The sequence below is a fragment of the Peromyscus leucopus genome, chromosome 8b (assembly GCF_004664715.2).
Source record: "Peromyscus leucopus breed LL Stock chromosome 8b, UCI_PerLeu_2.1, whole genome shotgun sequence".
Lineage (NCBI taxonomy): Eukaryota > Metazoa > Chordata > Mammalia > Rodentia > Cricetidae > Peromyscus > Peromyscus leucopus.
Window position 1 is genome coordinate 5,910,013 of NC_051086.1, and position 25,393 is coordinate 5,935,405.

General features: G+C 51.0%; 1 protein-coding gene across 3 annotated transcripts in view; it reads right to left on the reverse strand.

Moving 5' to 3' along the window:
- Sh3pxd2b (SH3 and PX domains 2B) overlaps positions 1 to 25,393 on the reverse strand; it is a 90,265-nt gene that overhangs the window by 50,361 nt on the left and 14,511 nt on the right. For all 3 annotated transcript variants that reach the window (XM_028857791.2, XM_028857790.2, XM_028857789.2), the window contains exons 2-3: positions 11,032 to 11,112; positions 950 to 1,025 (exon numbers count right to left, since the gene is read on the reverse strand). In XM_028857791.2, the coding sequence (XP_028713624.1) occupies positions 950 to 1,025 (76 nt within the window). In that variant the 5' untranslated portion in view covers positions 11,032 to 11,112. The remainder of the gene's footprint in view (positions 1 to 949; positions 1,026 to 11,031; positions 11,113 to 25,393) is intronic.

The window sequence follows — 25,393 nt, forward strand, 5'->3', positions numbered from 1 at the left end:
CTGCAGGGAACTGATTCTAATACAATGTGAGTGAGATTGGATGGTTCTTCTCTGGCAAGTCCAGGTAGCTTAGTTAACACCTTAGCTTTGGCCTTGTGAGGATCAACAGGGATCTCAGCTGAGCTTGCCAAGGCTTCTGCTCCACAGAACTCTGAGACACTGTTGTATTGCTGTTAAAACTGTTGGTAACTTGTGCCGTAGGAATAGAAAACAGATCATGAACACAGTGGTTATACCAACCAGCTGCTGCCTGTGAAAACCCTCTCTGCTCCAGCTCCCACCCGAGAGCTGGGAGAAGCTGGGCATCCTAGATGGCAGGATCCCACTCAAGGTCACACAGTAAGAGGCGTGTGCCCACTCTTAGCCACTCACTCTGCCCTTGGCTGAGGCCCTTGTCAGTGGAGCCGTGCGGGTTAGTTTGACATGGTTAGGCCCATGTCAACGAAACACAAACTGGAGGGACCCAGAAGAGAGAACTCAAGTGAGGAATTGCCTCCATCGGATTGGCTTGTGGGGATGCATGTGTGTGAGTGGCCTGCTCTTCATTGCTAAGTGATGTGGCTCAGCCCACTGTGGGCGGTGCCACCTCTGGGCGGGTGGTCTCGGGCTGTAGAAGGGAGCAAGCCATGGTGAGTTAGCAAGCAGCTTCCTCCACAGTCTCAGCTTCGGTTCCTGTTTCACCTTCCTCTGATGACAGACTGTGAAGGAGAAGTGTAATTGATGCAATAAACCCTTTCCTCCCATAGCTGCTTTTCCACTGTGGTGTTTATCACGGCGATAGGAAAGCAAACTAGAAGAGAAACAATGTCGTGCCCCCCCTCCCCCCCGTCTCCCCCCTCCCGCGCCTCCCCTCCCTGGAGAGGGGATGAGCTCATGTGCTCTATTGGGGATCGGGAGCTGTTCTTCAGTGGCCAGGCTTGCCCTGTCCAAGAGCGTGCACCTTACCCACCTGGCAGAAATGGAATGATCCTCTGCTTGGGATCCTTCTGTCCTCCTTCCATGGGGAACTTGTCCAGCATCTGCATCTAAACAGGGTGGGAACAAAAGCAAAGACCGTTCACAATATGGAATACACACATTATCTGATATCTTAGAGGGGTATGTGAAATTTGTGATTTGACAGATTAGAAGTTCACTCTGTGCAGCTTTCCAGAAACCTGAGGCAATGGGGATGGGGGCTGGATCTGAGGACCATGTGAGAGCAACTGTTTATATCCACAGTTTCCAAACTGTGAAAGCTCAAAGTTGCAAGGGACCATTCTTAGTTGTTGCTTTTTAAGATTCATTTTTAAATTATGTGCACATGTATATGCACCACATGCATGCAGGTGCCCTCAGAGGCCAGAAATGTCAGAGCCCCTGAAGTGGATTTACAGGTAGTTGTGAGTTATCTGATTAGGTTAGGAACCAAACTTGGGTCCTCTGCAAGCAAGGGCAGTACATGATCTTAACCACTGAGCCATCTCTCCAGGCTGCCATTCTTTGTTCTCCTGGAGAGTTTAAGCCACGGCACTTGAAATGTGAATAATAGCCTGACGTCTTCTGTGTCACAGACAGCAGGTCACTCTGCATTCTGAGAAGTAACAGGTGTGTTAAAATGCCTTTCACCTGGTTAAGCCTATGCTTATGATATCATTCTATTCCTGACCCACTCTGAAATCCCCAACCTGCTCAGCAGAGCCCAGTGCCTGGTTGTATGTTGCATGCATGAGCCAGCCATGAAGACGAGCAGTCTCTAAAAGAGTCTGGGAAATAATCTGGTGACTCTGAAGTAGTGTAGGAGACACCATGAAACAGGCAGAGGGTAGAGAACGGAGTTGGGGGCAGACCATAAAAACCAGTATCTCTGTGTCTTAGTTAGGGTTTCTATTGCTGAGAAGAGACACCACCACCACGGCAACTCTTATAAGGGACAACATTTAATCGAGGTGGTGGCTTACAGTTCAGAGGTTCAGTCCATTATCATCATGGCAGGGGGCATGGTAGCATACAGGCAGACATCTTGATCAGAAGGCAACAGGAAGTGAACTGAGTGTCACACTGATTGACGCAGCTTGAGCAAAAGAGACCTCAAAGCCCGCCCCCTAGACTGACACACTTCCTCTAACACGGCCATGCCTACTTCAACAAGGCCATACCTCCTAATAGTGCCACTCCCTCTGGGGGGCATTTCCTTTCAAACAACCACACTCTGATGGCTTAAGAAAAGAAAGTGAAGCTGGGTGTGGCTTTAATCCCAGAAGCAGCTGGGGCTCAGAGAGCTTAAGGTCAACTTGGTCTACATAATGAATTCTAGGCGCGCCAGGGCTACATGGTGAGACCTTGTAAAAAAATTAATTTTAGAAAAAGAAACTAATGTGGAATGTCTGGCTTGGTACTCAAAGTTACAAGGGTCTGCCACTTAACTCTTGTGGGTTCTGATGTAACTTTAAAGGTCTTCTCTTTTGGTTCCTAATAAAGACAGCATATCACAGCACTGCACTCTAGTTAAGGCTGGGCTGGGGGAGGTTCCTGGAGGTTCCTGTCCGCAGCTGTCCGCAGCTGTGTGCCAGGTTTCTGAAGCCAGGGTCGAACTGTACTTTCCCATCCCCCTGAAATGGGCCACGTCTAATGATCAGCGACACAGGTTACTTCAGGGTGGAGGTTTGCCTTTCTCTATTTCCCGCTCTCTTGTGATGGACTCACACTCCCCGCTGTCTGCAGGCCTGCGGGGGTGGGGTGGGTGCAGGGCCTCAGCAACCCCACCCATGGTCCAGCCCATGGCCTGGTTGCCCATGTGGGATGCAAGTCACCCCACTGTCTGGTGGGGCTATCTGGTTTTTTTTTTTTTTTGAGACAGAGGCTCTCACTATGTGGCTCTGGCTATCCCGAAACTAACTATGTAGACCAGGCTGGCCTCAAACTCACAGAGCTCTGCTTGCCTTAGCCTCCCAAGTGCTAGGATTAAGGGCGTGTGTCTTGGCTGCCACCACCAACCATGATGCCTGGCTCAACAATATAGACGACGGCCTCTTTTTGGCAATGTTAGGGACTGAACCCGGGTCTCCTCACATGCTAAGCCAGTACCTCTACCACTGAGCCAGCCCTGAGGTTACCTGCTACAGCAGCATATCCTGATCTTTCCTAATTTACAAGGAAGCCAGAGAGGAGGAAAGGAGTCCTGAGCCTGTCAAGAATGGCTGATGGGTGACAAGCGTCTCCACCTTCAGGGGGAGGATGCTTCAGGGAGATCATCACCCCGACGTCCCAGACTGTCTCTCTGATGGACAGAAAGAAGTCTGGAAAAGTCCAGGAGAAGAGGCTCCGGGAGGGAGTAGGCACACAAGTTGAGGAGGAAATGTGGTCAAGGAGCAGGCAGGTGCTGCATCTTAGCAGGATTCCCTACCCCGTGCCCCCCAATTCTCAGAACCCTATCATGTGAACACTAGCACCCAAGGTCCTAGAGACGAGGAAACTGAGCCAGAGCCTACAGCCCAAGTGTGGCAAGGCCAGAGCCTGCAGCTCAGGGGGGTTTTGTCACTGCAAGGCTGCACCTCTGCAATGCCAGGAAGACACAGAGAGGGCAGGGGTAGGTGTGTCGGGCTGGAGCTCCCGGCTTCTTCTGTGCTGTCCATGCCCTGGGGGAGTGGGCCAGCTTCGGTGCGGCTTGCCGGGCAGCTGCAGTATGCGGAGGCTTTGTTCATGGATTTTATTACTATGTGCAGTGCTAGGGATAGACCCAAGGGCTTTGCACATGCTATGTGAGAGATCCTGCACTGTAGCCACTGCTACCCTGTTATCCATGGCATTATTTGCGGCTGACCATCACTGGTCCCCACTCCGTCCTCCACTATCCTTCCCTGACTGCCAAGGCCACTCTGGGCCTCCTGGGAAGGATGGATTCATTTACGAAGAGTGCTTCTATATCAGCACAGAGCAGGCTTTCAATAAACACAGGCAGAACGGATGCTAACAGTGGGGGAGTCTGGCAAGTCCAGGTGGTACCCCAGAATACTCTGGACTTTCCAAGACATTTTATGGTGAACTTAAAACTACCCTAAAACACAGAAGTTTAATGAAAAAGAATCAATGAATTCAACAGAGAGAACTTTTTTTCCTTCAGGAGACCACTTCAAGGGACAGTTAACTAACTCTAATGAATAACAGTTGTGTTACTAATATAAAATAATAACAATAATAATAATGGTCACAGTGCACTGCAGTTGACAGTTAAGTCTTCACATTTAGTTTCATCTGATCTTTACAATAACCCTCTGAAACAAATGTTACAAGTTCCAAGTCACAGATGAGGAAACATGGGACCAGAGAGGGAAGTGAACTTGCCTTAAGCCACACAGCAAAGCAGCAGCATGACGTGTCCAAACACCTTTGTCTAATCACATTCTCCTGATACCACTCTTTAGCTGGCTTCAGGGTTACATTACATGGATACGGAAAACCAGCTGCAGACAAGGTAAGCCTAATACTCTGTGCACACGTGAGCAGCACATCATTCCCTTCTCAAAAGCAATTCATCAGTCTTAGCTGCAGAGGTTCTGAAATTGACACTCTTGAAATTGATACTCTTGCCTAATGCTATCTCTCCCCACCCCCCACCACCGCCACAGAGAAGCATGTTGTCAAGAATGCACAGTAACAAGGCCGCTTCTGTTCTCTTGGTGCCTTTTGAGACCCTCTCTAGATCTCCACACTGGCTAACGAGTGCCCACACTGGCTAGTGATGTCTGCATTGGCTAACAAATGTCCACACTGGTTTATACACCACTGGTCTAACCTCAGCTAAGTCCCTTTAGAGCAGATAGCTCAGGTGAAATCCTGATGCTTCCTCCACCGGCTGCATCCATTGAGCCTGTGAGGCCGTTTGGGAAATGAGGGACATTCTGCAGGGGGCTGTAAACACTACTTTGAAACTGATTTGGGAATAATTTAGTAGTCTGGGAGGCTGGTTGTTTGTTTTGTTTGATTTATTTATTTATGAATATGTATGCTCTGTCTGCATGTATGCCTGTAGAAGGTATCAAATCTCATTAGAGATGGTTGTGAGACACCAGGTGGATGCTGGGAATTGAACTCAGGACCTCTGGAAGAGCAGCTCGTGTTCTTAACTGCGGAGACATCTCTCTAGCCATGTTTTGTTTTGTTTTTTAATTGTGTTACACATATACAATGGTGCACAGTTCTGTGGCCTTATGCACACTCACTCAGCAGACACCCATCTCCTCCATCATCTCCACAGACTTGCATCAGCCAGAGCACCAAATAGCTCTCCATCCACCCTGCCTGGTGTCGCCACCTCCACCTGACTCAGTTGACTACTCTGGGTACCTTGCACAGGTGTAGTGAAACATCTGTTCCTTTCTCTCTGGCCATATCCTAACCGGGGCACAGTGTTCGGGTTCGATCATATTACAGCCAGTACAGGAATTTATTTATTTTTTTTTTGTGAGACAGGGTCTCTCTGTGTGGCGACATCTGTGACCCTCCCCCAGGGGGACACACTGAACCTGGAGGACTCAGAGTGCAAAGGCTATATACAACACAGTGTGAGGTGGACCCATGTCTGGGGCTTATCTGTAAAGGCCTCAGGTGGTGCTCAAGCTGTAGGGAGGAGATGTGGCCATGAACCCATGAACAGGACTCTGAGGGCAAGTTCACCTTTTCAGACACACCCAAAGGTAACCCTGGGTCCCAGGGAAGTAGTGGTCAGAGCCCTGCTGTTGGGGGCATGTGACTACCGCTCTGAACTTGAGTGTTGACACTTGTGAAACAGCCATGGTGCTGACCTCATGCGGGCAAGGGAGGGTCTGGTGAGGTGGCATTTAAGACGGGCACCTCACAGTTCTAGGCAAGAGTAGTTGATATTAATGCACTGCTCTGCTGGGTGCTGCCCTGAGCCTTGTGGGTACTCCAGTCACTCATCCCCACAGCCTTGCTTCGATGTCCGCTCTCTCCAAGATATTCTTATCCACTCTACATCACCAGCTCAGGCTAAGGCAGAAAGTGAAGCTCAGGGAGACTGAGTGACCTGTTCAAAGGCTGGGACCTTACACCAGATATTTCTATTCCAAGCTCAGGGCTCTTTTCCATCCCCTCCAGCCTCATATGAACAAGACACATGACTAGATGTCAAGTCTTCATGGCAGACATGACCATAGGAGTCCAACTTTTCTAAGAAGTCAGGAAGGTGGGTCCTTATTACGGGGACATTTTTGCTGGTGACAGTGTCCTTTCCTATGAAGTAGCCTGGGCCATGGTCCTTCTACCCTGAGTAGCAACCTCTCTTTACACCGTTTCCTGTGCTTAAAATTTTCCACCCTACCAGAGTGGACACCTACGGTTCTGGATTCCCTGATGCCCTCTAGCAGCTGGTACCCAGGCACATTATCAAGATGTTGATCCTGTTTTTCTGTCCCTGTGCTGGCCTTGAACACCTCCTCCTATGGTCCAAGATGAGCTTAAGCCATAGGGGACATTCTTTTTTTTTTTTTTTTTTTTTTTTTTATTTTTCGAGACAGGGTTTCTCTGTGTAGTTTTGCGCCTTTCCTGGGACTCACTTGGTAGCCCAGGCTGGCCTCGAACTCACAGAGATCCGCCTGGCTCTGCCTCCCGAGTGCTGGGATTAAAGGCGTGCGCCACCACCGCCCGGCCATAGGGGACATTCTTTTTCCTCTAAAGTAATAGTGCCGATGTGCTGGACACAGCCTGGAGCGGTAGCTGCTGCCGTGGAACTCACCACGGGGCCCAGAAACAGTGGACAAGTCTTTGACACAGTGGCCCTGGGCCTAGTGGTATCCAAAGCCAAAAGGCCTTAGATTTCTCAGATGACAAACAGGAGCCGGGAGAATCCAACCTAGCCAGGGCTCTCCTATCAGCGCCATGACAGTCTGACAAAAAACGGACGCTGGGCCAGAAAGCAGTGAGAACTGGACTGACGTCTGGCTGTCAAATTCCGAAGTCCGGAACCTCAAGAAACTGGTATCATGTCCCCCTTTATCCTTCTGCTGATTTTAAGCAGCCTGGGTCTGTCAGTTACCCTACCAGCTGACACCTGTTCCATACTCAGCGCAGGCCTGTTCTTATAGTCTCAAGAGCTATACCTCACATACCACAAAAGCCACCCTTTAAAAGGGACCACGCAGTGGTTTTTCATGTATTTACACAGTATGCAGTCATGACCACTATCTAATTCTAGAACATATTCAGCACCCACAAAAGATACCCAATACCTATAGCCACTGTCTGCCCATCAGCCCCTTCTCCAAGCCCCGTGGGATTGCCCCTTCGGACACAATCACCAATTTAAACTTGTAGCTGGTAGCAAAAGCAGCAACAGAGAGCAGAGTGGCTAGCAGCATGGACTTTGGTATCCGAGAACTGTCGCACTAGCTGATGACTGGGCAAGTGAATGGACGTCTCTGAGCCTAGGATCTTCCATCTGCGTAATCTGATAAACTGCTTGTGAGGACGAAATGAATGGACCGGGCCCATGAACAGAGCTTCAGAAATGCTGGCTGTTTTTACTGACATGTCCTCACATCACCAAGGATAGCACTCAGACACAGTGGAGTAAAGGAGCGGGCCCAAGGCCACACAGCTGGGAGTGGCTGGGCCCAGGTCTTCTGCGGTCTCTGCTTTTTCTGTTACACCAGTTCAGCGGCTCTTCCTCCACCCAGCCTCAGCCCTCCCTCCCTCCCTCCCTCCCTTCCCTCCCTCCCTCTGTCAGCCAAGTCACTTCTTTAAAAATAAAAAAAGGCCATGTGCCAAATGGGACACAGAATCATGAAATCATCTACTGTTGGGGTATCGTGGTCCCACATGGGCTGGTCTCCTTGCCTCGTCCTTGGGGACAGCTGAGCGGAGTGGAAATGGATAGGGGGAGGCTGCTTCTAGCTTGAACCAGAGCCCCTAGAATTACATGGTTTTCCCACCCTGCAGCCACACCATCTGGGACTTCTTAAAACTGGATGAAGCCGGGCCTCTGGACAGCTTCACCATGCCAGGGATGGCCACGCGAGGCAGCCAATTCTGCTCCAGCAAACCCCCAATCATTACTACACTGAGCTGGGAAGAAAACCTGGCTTTTAAGAAATCAGTGAGATCAGGGGTCTAGTCAACACAGGATTTGGGTTGGGAAGACCTGTGGCCAGACCTAGCAAAGGAGGTCACGACAGGTGTCACAGCTGTGGAGAGGGACAGATGACAGGTAATGCATTCAGCCAAGTCCATTTCATTGTCATAACAAGTACATGATGGAAGTACTTTCTTTCCGGTTAAAAGCAAAGGAGGAAATGGAGAAAGCAGAGGTAACACCAAGCTGAGACCTGAAAGGGGAAAGCGGAGTTTTGAACTTGGGTTTGTCTCCAGCCTTGGGCCAGGCTGGAATAGGGAATTCAAGTAACAGTCTAGCCACACTCTTCAACATTGCCAGTGGTCAGACACTTTCCCATTCACAGGGTTCCCTCCCACGCTGGCATCCCCCAGACCAGTGTCACCTGCTCCCCACCACAGCTGACAGGCTGGGGTGGAGTCTGACCCAGGATCCTGGAGACCACCAGATTCTCTCTCCAGGAACTCCAGGGTCCTGAGAGCAGGGAAAGACGCTGATCAATGAAAAGTGCTGACTTGAAGACAGATGTTGAGCATGTCTCAACAGACAAGTGAAGAGGCTGGTCTAGAGTGGCCAGCGAGAAGATAAAGCAGGTTGGACAGAGGGGCCTGAGGTCACTGAGATGGCCAGGAGCTGCCAATAGACACTAGGCCCTTCCAAGGTCACAGCACTGTTTGCTTTGGGTTCCAGGCAACACTCTGCTCTGCCCATGAATCCAATCCACCCCTCTCTTCAGGTGTCAACCAGTGGAGTGGGCTCCGCTCTGCAGCTGTAAATAACCCTGGGAAGACAATCATGTCACTCTTGTTCCTTAGCCCCACAGCCCCTTCTTGGAGGTGCCAGGCTGGCAAGAAGCCCCTGAACACACGCCAAGGCAGAGCTCCCAAGGTAGACGCCATTGCCTGTAACAGCAGCCTAGCAATGGGCACCTGCATTATCACCCGTCTGTGTGAAATGGCAGAGCACCCCCGGAATGTTATTGGTCGCTCTCACACGGGGGCTGTGTCACCTGCTCAGGGCACCGGATGGTGCCAGTCCTCACCAGTGCCCCATGCCTCCTTTTCCTGTGTTTTCTTCTCCCGTCTGCTCATTCTAGACGGTGGTTAGTTTATTTATCATGGGGCTGGGTTCAAACTCGTGGCTTTGTGTGTGTGAAGCATGTATTCTCTCACTTAGCTGCATCCCAGCCCCACAGCAAGTTTTACGGATAGCCCCGCTGTTTATTTATATTCAGCTCATTTGCAGCAGAACAGCCAAAAATTATAACTGTGTGTGACACTGCTAGATGTGGCTGCATGCTGCTGAACACAAAGCATCACAGATGAGCTCATTATGTTTTCAATAATTAAGTGACTGGTGTCTCACTCGCTTTACGCAGCGCAGCAACTCCTGGCTGTGTGTCCTGAAGGCATTAGATTTAGCTGCACTTGAGAAAGCCGTTAAGAGCCGATAGCTGTCTGCCCTCCTTTGCTATAGTGGGACAAGGCTCCGAACATTCTCTAGTCTACATGGTCAGGAACGGCTTGGGTCTATGTAGTCAACGATGCCTGCAGTTAATATTACCAGAACCCGAGATTCTCCTTCCCAACCCAGACTATGCCCTTGGTACCAAGGGTGGAGCAGCCACCCAGGAAAGCCCATTGGCTGTCATAGTGATTGGCATAGAGCTAAGCCAATGAAACACAAAGTGCCTGCCAGGACATGTGAGAAGTCTTTGTTCCTCTTTCCTACAGAGCATGAACCCAGAGTTGCTGGAGCCATTTGCAATCACGTGTGACTGAGGACGAAGCCAATACCACTGAAGAGGGGACACAGAAGGAGAAGTCAGGTCAGATGACGGAGTGAAAACCCTACAGTAAGCCGTGCCTGCAGTCTGGAAGCCTTCTCCTCCTGGGACAGTCAATCACAGGGCCAAAATACCCAAAGCAAATCTAGGTTGGTTCTGTCGCTAACAGGGCAGACACCACACATCCATCGTGGGATGGAGGCACCACACATCCATCGTGGGATGGAGGCTTGCCCTGGACCCTCACCACGCAGTAGGGAGAATGCACAAAGGTTCAGAAAGCCAGGAACATCCCCTAATGTCTGTGGCGGACACTGTCTAAAGAACTTTGCCACATCATCTCCTGAAGGACCCTGACTTCTCCAGACTCCTAGGAGCTGCCTGCTTTTGGAGACATGGAGATAAAGCCACAGGCCCAGGGTTAGCATTGTTTCACGCTGGTGAAGATGACTCCTACTGAGCTGTCCTCATGTTCCCCAGCTCACTGAGAGACTGGTGACACACGTTGATCATTTGTTCACTCATTCATTCATTCACTCACTCACTCACTCACATCTTCACTCACTCATGTCAAACATGCATCGATCAGTAAGTGAGCATGTGCTATGTACTAAGCCTTGAATAAAAACATTAAGGAAAGAAAGGATGAGGAAGACATGGTCCCTGCCCGTGACTGTCACAGTCTAGAAGAAAAGATAAGCTGACAACATCAATATGAAGAAGTTCACAGCACTGGGTGATGCCTCCTGATGGGCAGAGAACAAAGTCAGACAAGGCTTCTGGACAAGGAGAGCACAGAGTAGCATCCCAGGTGAGAATCGAATCAGTAGTGTAAAAGCTAGCAGGGGGCTGGGGAGACGGTGTGTGTGTGAGGCGTCCAGGCAGACTCGGCATTCTGGTCACCACATGGTCACCTCAACATGGTTCCAGAGCCATGTGTAGCCTCCAGACTGGCCCCCTTCAGGGGCAGCTGACAAGCACCTCTTATTTAGTTAAATGTATCAAAACATAGGGCAATCAAAGACTTTACTCATGCCCCAAGTAATGGATGTCAATTTAGAGTCAAGACCACGAAAAGACAAGGCTCTCAGGTCACAGTGTAGGGAAAGTCCGATGAACCTTCTCCACAAATGCCTACCTGAAGGTCGAAGAACTTGCTGTAGCGCCGGTAGATGGCCTCTGTGGTGCCACTGGACCACGTGACTCGGATGATGTAGACCTGCAGAGAGGGACAGAAGAGACAAGTGTTCACCACAGGGGGATGACATGGTTGGAAAGCATCCTCTTCCAGTCCAGGTCCTGGGAATTTCATCCCCATGGAACAGTGCTGGCACGTGCACCTTTGAGAGGTCGTCAGTGGGTTAGAGGCATGAGCTCAAGAGTGGGTTCATGGCGCCCAAGGGTTAACAGCAAAGTGAGTTCAGTCCACCCGTCTCCCTCCTTCTCTCTCCCATCCTCTGCCACGAGTTAAGAGTCATAAAGGCCCTGTCAGATGCCAGCCCCTCGATCGAGGACTTCCCGGCTCTAAGAAATAAACCTCCGTTCGTCACCAATTACCCACCGGTGCCATTTTATTACAACAACGTAAAGCAGACTAAGAAAGTCTTCATCCCCGAGACTGAGGAGGAGTTTGAGGCAGAAAAACCCTGAATTTCAATCTCAGCTTGGCCAAGGAGCAGCTGGACCAGCCGGTCCCTTGCTGTCTCGGAGCCTCAGCTCTCTCCTCAGTAGAAGGGGATACGGCCCCTGCCTGCAGAGCTGTGTCAGGGACGGCACAGGGTCAGCCTGGGGCAGCTGCTGCTCTTAGCAATGTAAAGGTGACCGGCTGCTCCCCATGCGGCTCTTCTTTCGGAGCAATTCTTAAAACCTTCACCTTTATCAAGAGGAGTCAGGGCGCCTGCATCCTTAACCTCTTCTATCACCCCAAAACAGCCACCCTGATGTTTCTGCCAGTGAGGACTCAGGCTAACGCAGAAGTCCCTTGAGTCTCAGCTTCTCCATCTGTGACGTAGGCTAACAGCACCTGCCTCCTGTGTTTCCTGAGCTAGATGAAAGACTAACAGAATAAAGGTCATGAATCATCTTAGCAACCAGAGGACATGTCTCTGACCTTGGTCATGTACACACAGGAAACAATATACTGATAACAAATTTGGGGAAACTGAGGTATCTGCTGGCAGGCAGGCATATACCTCAGTGGGGACAGCAGTGGGTCCCTGCTGGCTCTGGCTGGCAGTGATTACCACAGCACATTGACTTTTCTCCAGGGAGCCCTCTTCTCCATCCTGCCCAGCCCCTTAGAAACAGAGGGGGGACTATCCAGGGTGTCTTGGAAGAGGTGAGTTGAGCTGGACCAATCAGGGTCAGTAAGCCTCAGCCCTGGGACTCCAGCGTTCACTCTTGAGAAAGACCAGTGCTCCTCCACTGAGGCTGCAGGGGCCACCGTCCCATGTCTGCGGTGAGGTCAGCTGGAGAATGAAGCCACATAAGGAAACTCCAAGGATGCAATCTGACCATATCTAGTTCAGCTTGAAGTTAAGTCTACAGACACCTGTTTCCTGAGCCAGTAATTACCATTTGGTCCACAGAGAGCTATGTATAATTACAATAAACCCGTATAATTACAATAAAAATAGCTTATCATTTTTACTTGTATATATTTATGGGGTATGGTATGATAGTCTGATGTATGCATATCACGTGTAGTGATCAAATCCAAGTGTGTGTGATATATATGATTGACATATATGATAGACATACATCGTATGATATTTACATGTGCATATGCACACACACACACATGATGGTACTGGGGATGGAAACTGAAGAAGTTAAAAATGAAAGAAACAATAGAACTCAGCTAAGCTGATGACTTTACCTTCTAGTTGGGTAAACTGAGGCCTAGAAAGTGAAAACACAGTATTAAAGGTCCCTGTCCCTGGAGATGTATAAGCAAAATTTGGCTAGCTGGTTGCAAAGGACATTACCATTAAAAATTAAAAGAAAAATAAAAAGTATTAAGAAAGACTGCCAAATATTTTGTTTTTCTTAAAACCGACGCACGGCCCCTTCCCACACATGGAGAGCCTCCTCGCCTGTGATTCCCTCCTGGACTCCTGTTATCAGTCTCTGAAGTGCTTGGACTGCAGCCACCCACTGCTCTGCAGGAATGAAGCCCTGAACAACTGATGCAGTACTTTAGGCACAGGCCAGACTGTCACAAGGCTCAGGGCTGGAAGGTGGCAGACACCTGCTCTGCTGCTGTGGGACACTCACAAGGTGCTGGCCTCTCTGGCTGTGGTGTCCTTCACTCTGGAATGGAGACAGCAGCCTCCATGAGAATCAAGTATGACAATGAATGGCTACGGCCTTGTCTGGCGCCTGGTACACATTAGGAGCGCTCGCTAGCTTCTCCCATGCTCCCGTCTGGTACCCTCCTCCCTTTTTGGCTTCAGTACCAGTTTCTCTTGGAGAATTACCTCCTTTCTCACTGTTTTGCTATAGGGAGGCATGTTTCCCACGCCTGGTCAAACACAGCACTGTCTGGCCCTGGCCACAAAAAGGGGCCTGCACCTGACCCAAGCCAGGCTGACAGAATTCATGATCTCCAATGGCATCCTAGAGGAGATCGGACTCATGGCCTCGGAGGTGTCGGCCTTTCCCCCCTGAAAAGGCCTGGTGGGAGAAGACCATGTGAGGAATGACGGCATGACAAGCATTTGCTTGCACAGAAGAAAGCCAAGTGAAGAAACAGTGTCTATATGGGATGCCTTTTTAAAAGCCCCAAAACTCATGAGCAGAAAGACCACTAACTCAATTACAAGAGGCATACCAAAGACTTGATCGGCCTCGTCACTGGAGTGGATAGATGGATGGCAAGAAAGCCAGTGAGAAGACGACTGTGCGGCCAGCCACTGGAGAAAAGCAGACGAAACAGTGATGAGAAACCATGCCAACGCTTGGTGAGGGTCCTCGCCAGGACCATGTGCCTGCCACAGGCCTGGTCAACAGCCTGTGGTGCAACCACCAGTAGGCGGAGTCCAGAGGAGGAAGTGAAGTCACTGGGGGCTTGCCCATGAAGCACATGCTGGAAACCCTGTCTCTTCCTGTCTTTCTCGTCGCTTCATGGCTAATATGCTCCACCATATATTCCCTCCATGATCTCCGTTGCCATCATAGATCCAAACGCAAAGGAGATAACTACCCTAGACCTCTGAACATACGAGCCAAAGCAAGCTTCCCCTTCCTAGATCTTGTGTATCTCGGGCATTCTGTCAGAGTAACAGAAAAGGAGCACAATTGTGAATCTCTTAGCTCAGATGAAATGAAAAACACTGACCATGTTGGGCACCATACCACTGCCTGTAAGCCCAGCACTTGGAAGTTGAAGCAGAAAGATTAGGGAGTTCAAGGCCAGCCTGGGCTACACAGTGAGGCCCTGTCCTAATTGTCACTGTGTTAGCTCTCCAGTCACTGTGACAGATTGCCTGATATAAACCACTTAAGAGGAGAGATCGGACTCATGGTCTCGGAGGTGTCAGCCTTTCATGGAGGTAGGGCATGGTGGACCAGAGCCGCACATACCATGGTGGCAGGAAGCAGAGAAAAGGGAAAACAGGAAGAGTTCAAGGCAGGACACAGCCTCTGAGGCACACAGATGAGAGCCTACTTCTGACTAGGCCTGCCTCTCAGCAACGCCACAGGAAAGGACACAATGCACCCACTGGCCAGAGCCCTCTCTGGAAACACCACCCGAGACACACGAAGGTGTGTGTTGCTAATCTCCTCCATGCTTCTCAATCCAACCTTTCCAGCTGACAGTTGAGACAAACTGTTACCATCTCGGTTACCCCAGCGAGCACAGGAACAAATGGTAGGATTGGGCAGGCCTGCCCTCCAGATGACTCCATCTCACCTCATCGCTCTCTCCCCAGGACTCCCCTCCGTTCTCTGGGTCCCACAGGGTTACAGAAGGACTGTACCTCTGGGTCACCTCACCAAGGCTCAGGCACAGGTTCCTAGATGCTGAGTGAGCCTGGGCTCTGTTCCCTCCTCCTGGTTCCTATGGGGAGCCCTGACCATAGAGTTATGTTAGGGAAAGTCCTTACACTGAAGTCAGTCACCCGGGCTTCAGGGAGCCTCTGTGCCTGAGGTTCTACATGTGGGGTGGGAATGGTCAGCGACACTGGCTTGTACTGAACACAGACAGCTTTTTCCTTCGAGTCGTTATTCCAACCAACACACCGAATACTGCTCACACAGCATCTCCATCGGGACCAGATACAGCATCATGAGTGACCTAGAGATACAGAAAGCACGTGGGAGGATGTGCGTGGTTCTACACAAATGTGCTATTTCACATAAGCATCTGCAGATATGGATGCCTGTGGAGATAGAGGGGCTGGAATCAAGTCCTCATGGGTACCAAGAGATAGCTGCACGTAATTATACGCACAGTACGTATACGTGTATACACGTATGCATCACAGATGCACACATACACACCCATGCTACATCACACACATGCACAGCTGCTTCTTGTCACCTGAAGTAGCTCTGTTCTACAGTGCTGCCAGTAACAGTGACTCGGTCAGTACTTAAGCACTACTTGGAGAAACATTTAGGGTCCTTGAAGTTTTCAAGCATTTTTATCATCAGATCAATATATAACCTGATCATCTATGCTTATGTTTAAGGACACTTGATTAATATGCACAATTAGGGGGCTGGAGAGATGGCTCAGCGGTTAAGAGCACTGGCTGTTCTTACAGAGGTCCTGAGTTCAATTCCCAGCAACCACATGGTCGCTCACAACTACCTGTAATGAGATCTGTTACCCTCTTCTGGTCAGCAGATAGAGCACTGTATACATAATAAATAAATAAATCTTAAAAAAATACATACAATTAGTTCACTCACACTGAACTCAATGTCCAGCAGCTCTATCACTCAAGCCTGAATGAAGCTTTTCTAACCCATGCACACCTATGAGGCCCAGCAAGCCTTTCCCACTCAGGGTCCTAGGCTGCACCTCAGTCCCAGGCTTGGGTCCATTTAATATAGTGAGATCACTAACAACAACAGCAACAAAAAAAAATCACACAAATGTAAAAGGTGGGAAAAAACAACACTTGTTCAGGACACAAGAGAAAAAACCAGACAGCCAAATGTCGTCCTGTTCAACCTCAGCTGAGAATGTCATGTACGGCTGGATGATGTGAACTGTGACACTCGGGCAAGCCCGTGCCTGTAAACATCCCCCAAAGCCATGAGTGCTGATTTGGGCCACAGATAAATGTCATCAAGCATACAAACTCATAAATATAAATAATGAGGACGGACTTACACAGAAATGTGTGTGCGTGTGTTCATGTAAACACACATGCTAGCAGTTACTCTGGGCTAGAAGGAGTATGGAGGAGTTTTTTTTAAAACCCTGGTCTTGATGCGTTCTCATATTTCCAGATGTTTTTGTGCTGTGCCAACGCCCCTCGATGTATGATGGGCTATATCTTGATAAGCCCTTAAGTCGAAAGCCTTCAGCAGAAAATGTACTGACTCCACCTGATCTCCCCAACACCCCAACTCAGCCACGCAGCTCCCTGTGTGGTGTCCGCTGTTCCCCTCCGTGGTGTGACTGGCCAGCAGCTGTGGCTTAACACTACAGCCCCAGAAGAGTATCTGACTGAACAGCACCAGCCACACATCAGAGGCCATTTGTATTGTCTAACTAGGAGGGGGAAAAAAAGACATCACCTCCTGAGAAAAAAATGAAAAATACTTTGTTCTGAACCCCAGCTAGCATCTTTTTGCTTGGTCCCCAAGGCCATCGTATATAAGTGTGACCAGCGCCACAGGGATGCCTGGTACAGGACGGCAGGGTCTAGCGCTGACCTCAACTAGATCTGGCTGTACAGTCTGCATCCAGAACTCATTGTGTGAAGTAGGGTGTTACCTCTGTCTCTTGGAACCTTGTGTTCTCTGCAAAACAGGTGAAAGATGCTGGTCATCCTTACCTCCCGAGCTGATGGAAAGTTCCAGAAATGAAATACATGCTAAATAAAATCTCAGCTTAGGGATGGGATTTGTAGGAAATGTTCTCTGAATGGTGTTCAGTCCTTCACCCTTACTACTTGGCAAGTCTACACCTGGGTCTTGAGCCCCAAGTCCTTACAGGGTCCCCATAAAGCATGTAGGAACCTAGGCCCATTTCTAATGTCAATACCCCAAAGGGTTGTTTTTTGTTTTTTTCAAGAATAAAGTCTGAAGCCAACATCCAGTGTACAGCTCCTTGGGAAATCAGAGCTGGGCCCTGGTAAAAGTAGGGGGTAGGACAGAGATAGCCAAGCCATGTCCTGTGGGACCCCGAGTCCTGGGTCAGTGGTCATGCCTCATTCCTGCTCACCCACTAGCCTAGGGCCCAGCACTTGGCTGCAGCACCTGGAAAGGCCCCAGAACATGGACAGGCCATTTCCCAGTCTGACGGCCAGCTGTGATCTCAAAGGGTTTCATCATATGAACTGCAAACACGTTGAGCTGTTTCTTGGAGGCTGAGGGGCATCCTCCAATCTTATTCTGATTGGCAGATCTATTGCTGGAGTTTCTAGGGGGTTCTGGGCTTGGCTCCAACTCCAGGCTGAGAGCAACGATTGGATGGGTCCACTGTGCTGGTCACAGGACACTTGTAACACTGGGGGCTGGCTGCGGGGCCAGAGGCTGATACTTATTTACCTTCCTCACACTCTTGCCCAGAATGTCTCCTGCCATGAAGGACCAACAATCTCAGAGCAGGGAGGATTTAACACCAGAGTTTCTTAGTCCTATTTCTAGCTAGTGTTACTGGTTTTCCATTTATGGTAGATGGCTACAGTTTCCCTTTAAAAGTAACTGAATTGTCTAGAGTGCATGTGAGGAGCCAGGCTGCGCTGGGAAAATATAGTAAGGCAGTCTGTGGGCACAGAAAAGCTCCGATGATGCCGTGCCGCCGGGAGAGCTGAGAATGCGGACTTCCCCGCCATTCTCTCTGCATCCGGAGTGCTGCTGTTCATAGCCCAGTGGAGGACATTTCCAAAGTCAGAAGCACTTCCCTGCCTCTTCTGTGCTGGTGGGTGGTCTGCAGTGACCTGGGGGTGACTGAAAAAAAAAAATCTAAAGACAAGGCCCAAGTGGGAGGAGGCTGTTTCCCCACAGGAGGGTTGAGAAAGCTACGTCAGCAGGACGGTGCTGTTATTCATTAGCAACGTCTGCCACGGGGCAGGCTGGATGGTGAAACGCATGCTATAATCCAGACTTCATGGGGAGATTCATCCCTCACTACTGCAGAGATCAACTTCTTCAGGGTTATACTTCAGCTGCGGGCTCTTCCCGCTTCCACGACAGGGAATTTTCTTACAGGTTTTCTGAGATAACCTTTGGGCTTTCCACACAATAGCTTGTTCAGAGAAGTGTAAATCTGAAGAACTCTTAGGCCAGCTGTCAAATTGGCCTGCAAGAAGCCCCGGGATCTGGCAGAGGCCAAGTGGGTGGGCCTCTGGACTGTCTACCCAGTTTCCATAGCACATGCCACTTTTAGCTCTTCTATATGTAGGAGAGGGTGTAACCAGCGGCCCACAGACCAGATTGTTAGACACTGTGGGTCCACGGTGCCACGGGCAACCATTGCCTAGAGCCCGCAGACAGGGCCCCAGCCCTTGGCAGACTGCAGGGGTTTCCAACACTTTAATAGAGGAAATTCCTGCTTTAGGATAACCTTCACTTCATAGTTAGGGAAAGTTGGAGGGAGTTGCCCAGGGCCATGTAGTCCACGGGGAGGAGGGTTGGAACCAGAAGCCAGGGCTCTCCTTGGCAGGGGTTAGGGCAGGGGTCAGGGCAGGGTCTTCCCTCTAGAAAGCTGCTCTTGATCCCTGAGAAGAATACAGCTCTTTTGGAGTGGGGGTGCAGAGGGCACAAAGAGCGTCATTGAGAGGCTGTGGCTTCTGTCCACAGGCCATGGTTAGTCCAGTGAGCCATCAGGCCAGAGTCACTAACGCAGCCCCGCTCTGCCACCAAAGCAAGCCCGAAGTCACTCTGCTAAGTGATGCCAGGCTGAGGAAAGGCAGCAGGGGAAGGAGCAGGCCAAAGGAAGATGGAAGGAGGGTGTCTGGGTTTCTAGGCATGGTGGGGTGACTGCGGTTAACAGTGTTGTTATAGATTTTAAAACGGCGAGAAGAAAGGCTGGAAGTGGATATAGAAAAGATAACCATTTAAGGCAGCAGACACACCAATGACCAATGTGATCATAAAACAATGTACCCAAGTACCCAAACATCACACTCTGCTCCATAAATTGTCAATAAAAAGTAGTTTAAAGTGATTCAGATAAACCTATTTCCTGTTATGGAGCACCTAGGGATATGTTTAAGGAGTCCACAGATCTCAGGCATCAAAAACCATCTCTAGCTGGGCATGGTGGCACACACCTTTAGCCCCAGCACTTGGGAGGCAGAGATAGGTGGATCTCTTTAGACAAGGCCAGCCTGGTCTACAGAGTGAGTTCCAGGACAGCCAGGGCTATCTATAGACATGTCTCAAAGAAAACAAAAATCATCTCTAAAGTGCCAGTGGGTTCCCCTTAAAGTTCACCACCCAGCTGTGCTTCCAAGCTGAGAGATCCAGCAAGGAGTCTGACGCCATGAGGCCCGAAATGGACAGCAGAGTCGGGGTGAGGGGTCAGAGAGAGACAGGTGGGGGAGAGAGGACGCGGGGCGGGGTAGAGGGTAAAAGAGAGGGGAGGGGGTAAGGAGAGAGAAAGTGGGGCTGGAGAAGCGCGGTGGAAGACCACGGGCGCAGGGAGGGAGGAGCTGCAGCTGGCCTCCTTCGGGCCTAAACTAATAGGAAACATGATTCCACAGCTCCTCCTGGAGACCCTGGGTTCCCTTTGGTTCCGACCTGCCAACTCTCTCCAGCTGTCAGCCCAACATCTGGCCTATGTAGGTCAGCGCCTCTAGCCTTTTTCTGAAACTGCAACACGCTGCAGTTTGATTTCCCAACACCCCACGGCAGCCCCGCCACAGGAAGTGCTGAAAAAATGTGGGTTTCTCTTAAATAAAAACATGTTCAATTTATTCCTGGATAGGAATGCTGCCAAGCTTCATGGCGCTACGTAGGAACACTGAGTGCTAGTGGGTAGTGCTGGGTGCTAACAGGGAGTACTGAGTGCTAGGAGGGAGTACTGAGTGCTAGGAGGGAACACTAAGTGCTAGAAAGGAATACTGAGTGCTAGGAGAGAGTACTGAGTGCTGGGGGGAACACTGAATGCTAGGAGGTAACACTGGGTGCTAGGAAGGAGTACTGAGTACTGGGAGTGAGTACCGAGTCCTGGGAGGGAGTACTGAGTGCTAGGAGATAATACTGAGTGCTAGAAGGGAGTACTGAGTACTAGGAGGGAGTACTGGGTGCTAGAAGGGAGTACTGAGTACTGGGAGGGAGTACTGAGTGCTAGGAGGAGATGCTGGGTGCTCAGAGGGAAGGCTCTGGTACCTCTCAGGAAGAACTAGGAAGTTCGAGGTAGGCAAGCCAGGGCGCATGCAGGGCAGGGAGCTCTGGCCCTGGATCTGGGCCTGTTGACTGTCCTGTACCACTAGGCCCAGCCCTCACAGATCACCTGCCAGGAAGGTGGGGTCACCCTGGGGTGAGACAGAGCAGGAGGAAACCACACATACTTGAGATCAACCAGTAGGGAGGACAAGTTAGCTCCCCGCCAGCCCACCCGCCTCTTCTAGGCCCCAGGCCAGAGCTTTCCTGTCCCCAAGTCAGCACAGGAGTCACCAAACTCAGAGGCACCCCTCAGCAAGAAGAGACAAAGAGACCCTGGAAGATGGCAGGCTGCCAGCCTCTCTCCCTCCTCCTTTCTCTTTTCCATTTTTTTCAATTAAGTGAATGGTTGGAACGGGGCCCAGACACGGGAGTCCGCAGTGCCCGGCCCCAGTCAGGATGCACCAGATTTAGGGCTGGGCCCCAGCCGCCTGTGTCCACTCTGCGCACTGCGAGGCAGGGGCTGGCGGCTGAGGGCTGTGGTTGCACCTGTCTGCAGGTGTGCGGCCAGGAGGCAGGCAGGAGGTGGAGGAAACTTCAAAGGAAAAGCTGGGCTCTTTGTCCAACGTGCTACTCAGCTTCATCTGTTCACAAGGCGGATACACACACAGGCCTGCTGCGTACCAACTGTGGCGGTGGCCACGCAGAGCAGAATGTCACATGACGGAGAGGGTATGAGGACCTCAGCCAGCCATCCCTTCTCCTCAGGAGCACAAGACTGTCTCTCCTGGGGATACTTTCTCTGCCCTCCCACCACGCCACTTCCCACTGGAGCCTCAGTGGACAGCCTGAGTCTGAGCTGGCCACTATTCTCTGGGTTCCCTAGAACACCAAGCCATGTACCCGGCTGCCACCTACTCTCCCGGGACCCTCCAGCAGCAGGGCCCAGTCTGTCCTACCACTGTTCTGCCAGGGCCTGGGAACAGCGGGCTTTTGAAACATCCAACAAAAGAGATGGAAAGCCCAAACAAGGCTCCACGGTCAAAGGTTACAGTGACCTCTCTCAGGCTCTGTGCTTGGACAGTCACAATGCTCCTGAAATGGACGGGCCAACGTCTCAGCTGCCAAGAGGAGGAGGAACAGAACCGCTTTGTGACAAGGAGAACGAGGCTGGAGGACAGCCTCACTCTGCTGGCTGCTCTAAGCAGTAGTGGACGTACAACGTCCTCGGGTCATGGGAGCTTCATTCCCCTGCTGGCCGAGAGGACTCGGGTGTTCCTTGGGAGAGCGTGACTGTCCGGGGCTCTGCCTGCAGCAGCCCTGATAAGAGCTCATAGAATATTAGACCACTCATGTATGGGGCCACACGCCTTTGATCCCAGCACTCAGGAGGTAGAGGCAGGTGGATTTCCGTGAGTTTGAAGCCAGCCTGGTCTACGTAGTGAGTTTCGGGCTAGCCAAGGATATACAGAGAGACCCTATCTCAAAAAGAAAAGGAACATTAGATCAAAAAAGTGATCTGTTCTGTTTTGTGTTGTTTTGAGATGGGGATCTCAAGCCGCCCAGTCTGGCCTTAACTCCTGACTCGTCCTCCTTTCTCTACCCTGTTGAGTACTGGGATTATAGATGCAGGCCTGTTGGGGGTTAGAGGAGCCTGAAGACAGTGCCTGCCCTGTCTGGTCACAGGCCAATGCCCAGACATGGCAATTAACAAGCCAAGGCTGGAGCTTACAGCATGACCTGTCCCTTCCCTTGGGCACACTTGGACCCTGTGGTGGAAGCCACATCAGCAGGAAAAGGTGGGGCACTGGTGATCAGGGAAGGCGGAGCACTAGTGATCAGGGAAGGTGGAGCACTGGTGATCAGGGAAGGTGGGGCACTGGTGAGCAGGGAAGATGGAGCACTGGTGAGCAGGGAAGATGGAGCACTGGTGAGCAGGGAAGATGGGGCACTGGTGAGCAGGGAAGGTGGAGCACTGGTGATCAGGGAAGGTGGAGCACTGGTGAGCAGGGAAGGTGGGGCACTGGTGATCAGGGAAGGTGGAGCACTGGTGAGCAGGGAAGGTGGGGCACTGGTGAGCAGGGAAGATGGGGCACTGGTGAGCAGGGAAGGTGGAGCACTGGTGAGCAGGGAAGGTGGGGCACTGGTGAGCAGGGAAGGTGGGGCACTGGTGAGCAGGGAAGGTGGGGCACTGGTGAGCAGGGAAGATGGGGCACTGGTGAGCAGGGAAGGTGGAGCACTAGTGAGCAGGGAAGGTGGAGCACTGGTGAGCAGGGAAGGTGGGGCACTAGTGAGCAGGGAAGATGGGGCACTGGTGAGCAGGGAAGCCAGCCCACAGGTCTTTGTGCATGGGCACACCTGGGCCTATTCACACTTTGGTCTATGTCCCCTCATGTTAGGGGGACATTCAGGGCCAAGGGCTGGAGCTGCTGCTGGACTGGCCAGGCGAAGCACTCTGCTTACAGGCCGAGGTACTGAGTGCTGGAAACACCACTGGCTTGGGCCTGTGGCTCCAGCTGGGCCTTGGCTGCCAACTCACACATGTCTGCACACATCTGGCCCGAGCGGCATGGGAACTTTCCAGTGGCAAGCTGTAGTGCTGGCGCCAAAGACCCGGCTCAGGACACTAACCTGCAGGCTGGCTCTCTAGGAACAACTCCAGGGCAGGCACGCAGGGCTTGCCGAGATCCAAAGACTGCCAGGCCTTAGAGGTGCCTGGGCAATGTGAGGGGGCTGAAGACAGCTGGGGCTGCCTGCGTTGACAGGGCTGCCTAGGGCCATGGACTCGATGACAGCACCCACTAGGTGTGCCACACAACTACTTCCTTTACGTACGCCACTGGTTTTGGACTCATAGAGGGTCAATGGTTTACCCGCAGCCACACAGCCACATGTGACAGAGCTGAGACTGGTACTCAGCCTGTGTGACACAGGAGCCAAAGCCCACGGTATGTGGTCAGCCACCTAAAGGGCCTAGCACAGTACCCAGCACCCAGCAGTTACTTCATAGAGACCTCAGTAGGGTCCCTTCGTGGGCCATAGGCCATCTGGGTACTCTGAAGAACACAAGGGGGCTATTTCTGCTAGTGGCACCTGGGGACACTTTCCAGGTCAGAAATAACTGCTCTGGGTCTTGACGGGTGATAGTGTCTTCTATCTGGCAACCACACTAATGACCCCTCCTCCTAGGAAACCAAACCCGTGTGATGGAACATGTGATCTACCCCATTTTGCAGCACACCAAAGTGACGTTCAGAGAAGCTATAACGGCACGTGTCCCAAGTCACACAGGGACTGGTTAGGGAGGTGCCAGAGCAAGGGTCTGGACTCCATCAAAGCAGAAAAGCAGAGTCATACCACAGTGGGGTACCACCTCACCCCAGCCAGGCAGGTGACTACCAAAAAGACAAGACATAACAAATGCTGGCGAGATGCCGAAGGAGAAGGCTCCTGCCTGGCTCCTGGGGATGTAAACTAGAACTAGACTGTGGGAAATAGCATGGTGGTCCCTCCATACCCCAGAACTAGAACTACCACCATATGACCCAGAAGCCTGCTCCTGGAAACGCCCTCAGAGGAAGTGAAGTCAGTATGTCGAAGAAATAGCTGGACCCCCATGCTCACAACAGCCAAGGAACAGCTCTGCAACGGATGAAAGAATGGGTGAGAAAATGTGGCCCATGCACAACGGAACATTATTTGTCTAGGAAAAGAATATGGCGACCTTGATGGACCCGGATGACATTATGTTGTGTGAAATAACTAAGGCAACAGGCAATTACACCATGATTTCACTTGCAAGGTGTCTTAGGGTTTCTGTCGCTGTGATGAAACACCATGATCAAAGCAACTTGGGAAGGAAAAGGTTTATTTCAGGTTACACTTCCAGGCAACAGTCCATTGATGAGGGAAGTCAAACAGGCCAAGAACCTGGAGGCAGGAGATGATGCAGAGGCCGTGGAGGAGTGCTGCTTACTGGCTTGCTCATCATGGTTTGCTCAGCCTTCTTTCTAATAGAACTCAGGACCACCAGCCCAGGAGTGAAACCACCCACAAGGGGCTGGGCCCTCCTCCATCACTCACTAATTAAGAAAATGACCTACAGGCCTGACTTCAGCCTGATCTTAAGGAGGCATTTTCTCAATTGAGGCTCCTTCCTCTCCAGTGACTCTAGCTCGTGTCAAGTTGACATGAAACTAGCCAGTAGACACGGAGAACCTAAAAACCGTGGATCTCATGGAGGTAAAGAGAATGGAGGTGGCCAGAAGGAGGGGTAGAGACAAGATGATTATGGAGATAGGATACAATTGGACAGGAGAGAGGATGTCTGATGTTCTACAGTGCCACAGAGCAATCACGGTGGGTGGCAGTCAACTGTGTACTTCCAAGAAGCTTCATGAGAGGATCTGGGACGTCCTCACACAGCCATGATGATTATATAAGGTGATGAGCATAGCAGTACCCTGATCTGGTCATCACACAAATGCATGCTCAGATGTCAGTGTGTACCCCATGAACATGTGTGACCATTATGTAATTAAAAGAGGAATATTGAAAACAACAACAACATAAATATCCTGCCTCTAGCACTTGGCCAGATGATGCAGAATGACTGGGCGAGGTGAACGACTTCACTACGGAAAGCTGAGCACAGCACTGGTGAACAGGCGTGACCTGCAGGATTAATGGCCAGAGAAAATGAACCAGCCTAGCCTGACCATACTTACTATCCCTACTTGTTTTCAAGAGTGGCCACTCTGAGTTGGGCATGCTGGCACATGTCTGAAATCCAGCATTAGGGAGGCTGAAGCAGGAGGAGAATGAATTCCAGGTCAGTCTAGGCTACATAGTGAGTTTCAGGCCAACCCGAGTTACATAGCCAGACTGTCTCAAGAATGACCGCTCAGTCAACAAGGCAGTGCTTAAGATACCAGAATTCCACACTTGCCATTCCCTCACCGTCTGTGTCCAGCTCCTGCCCTCTGGCC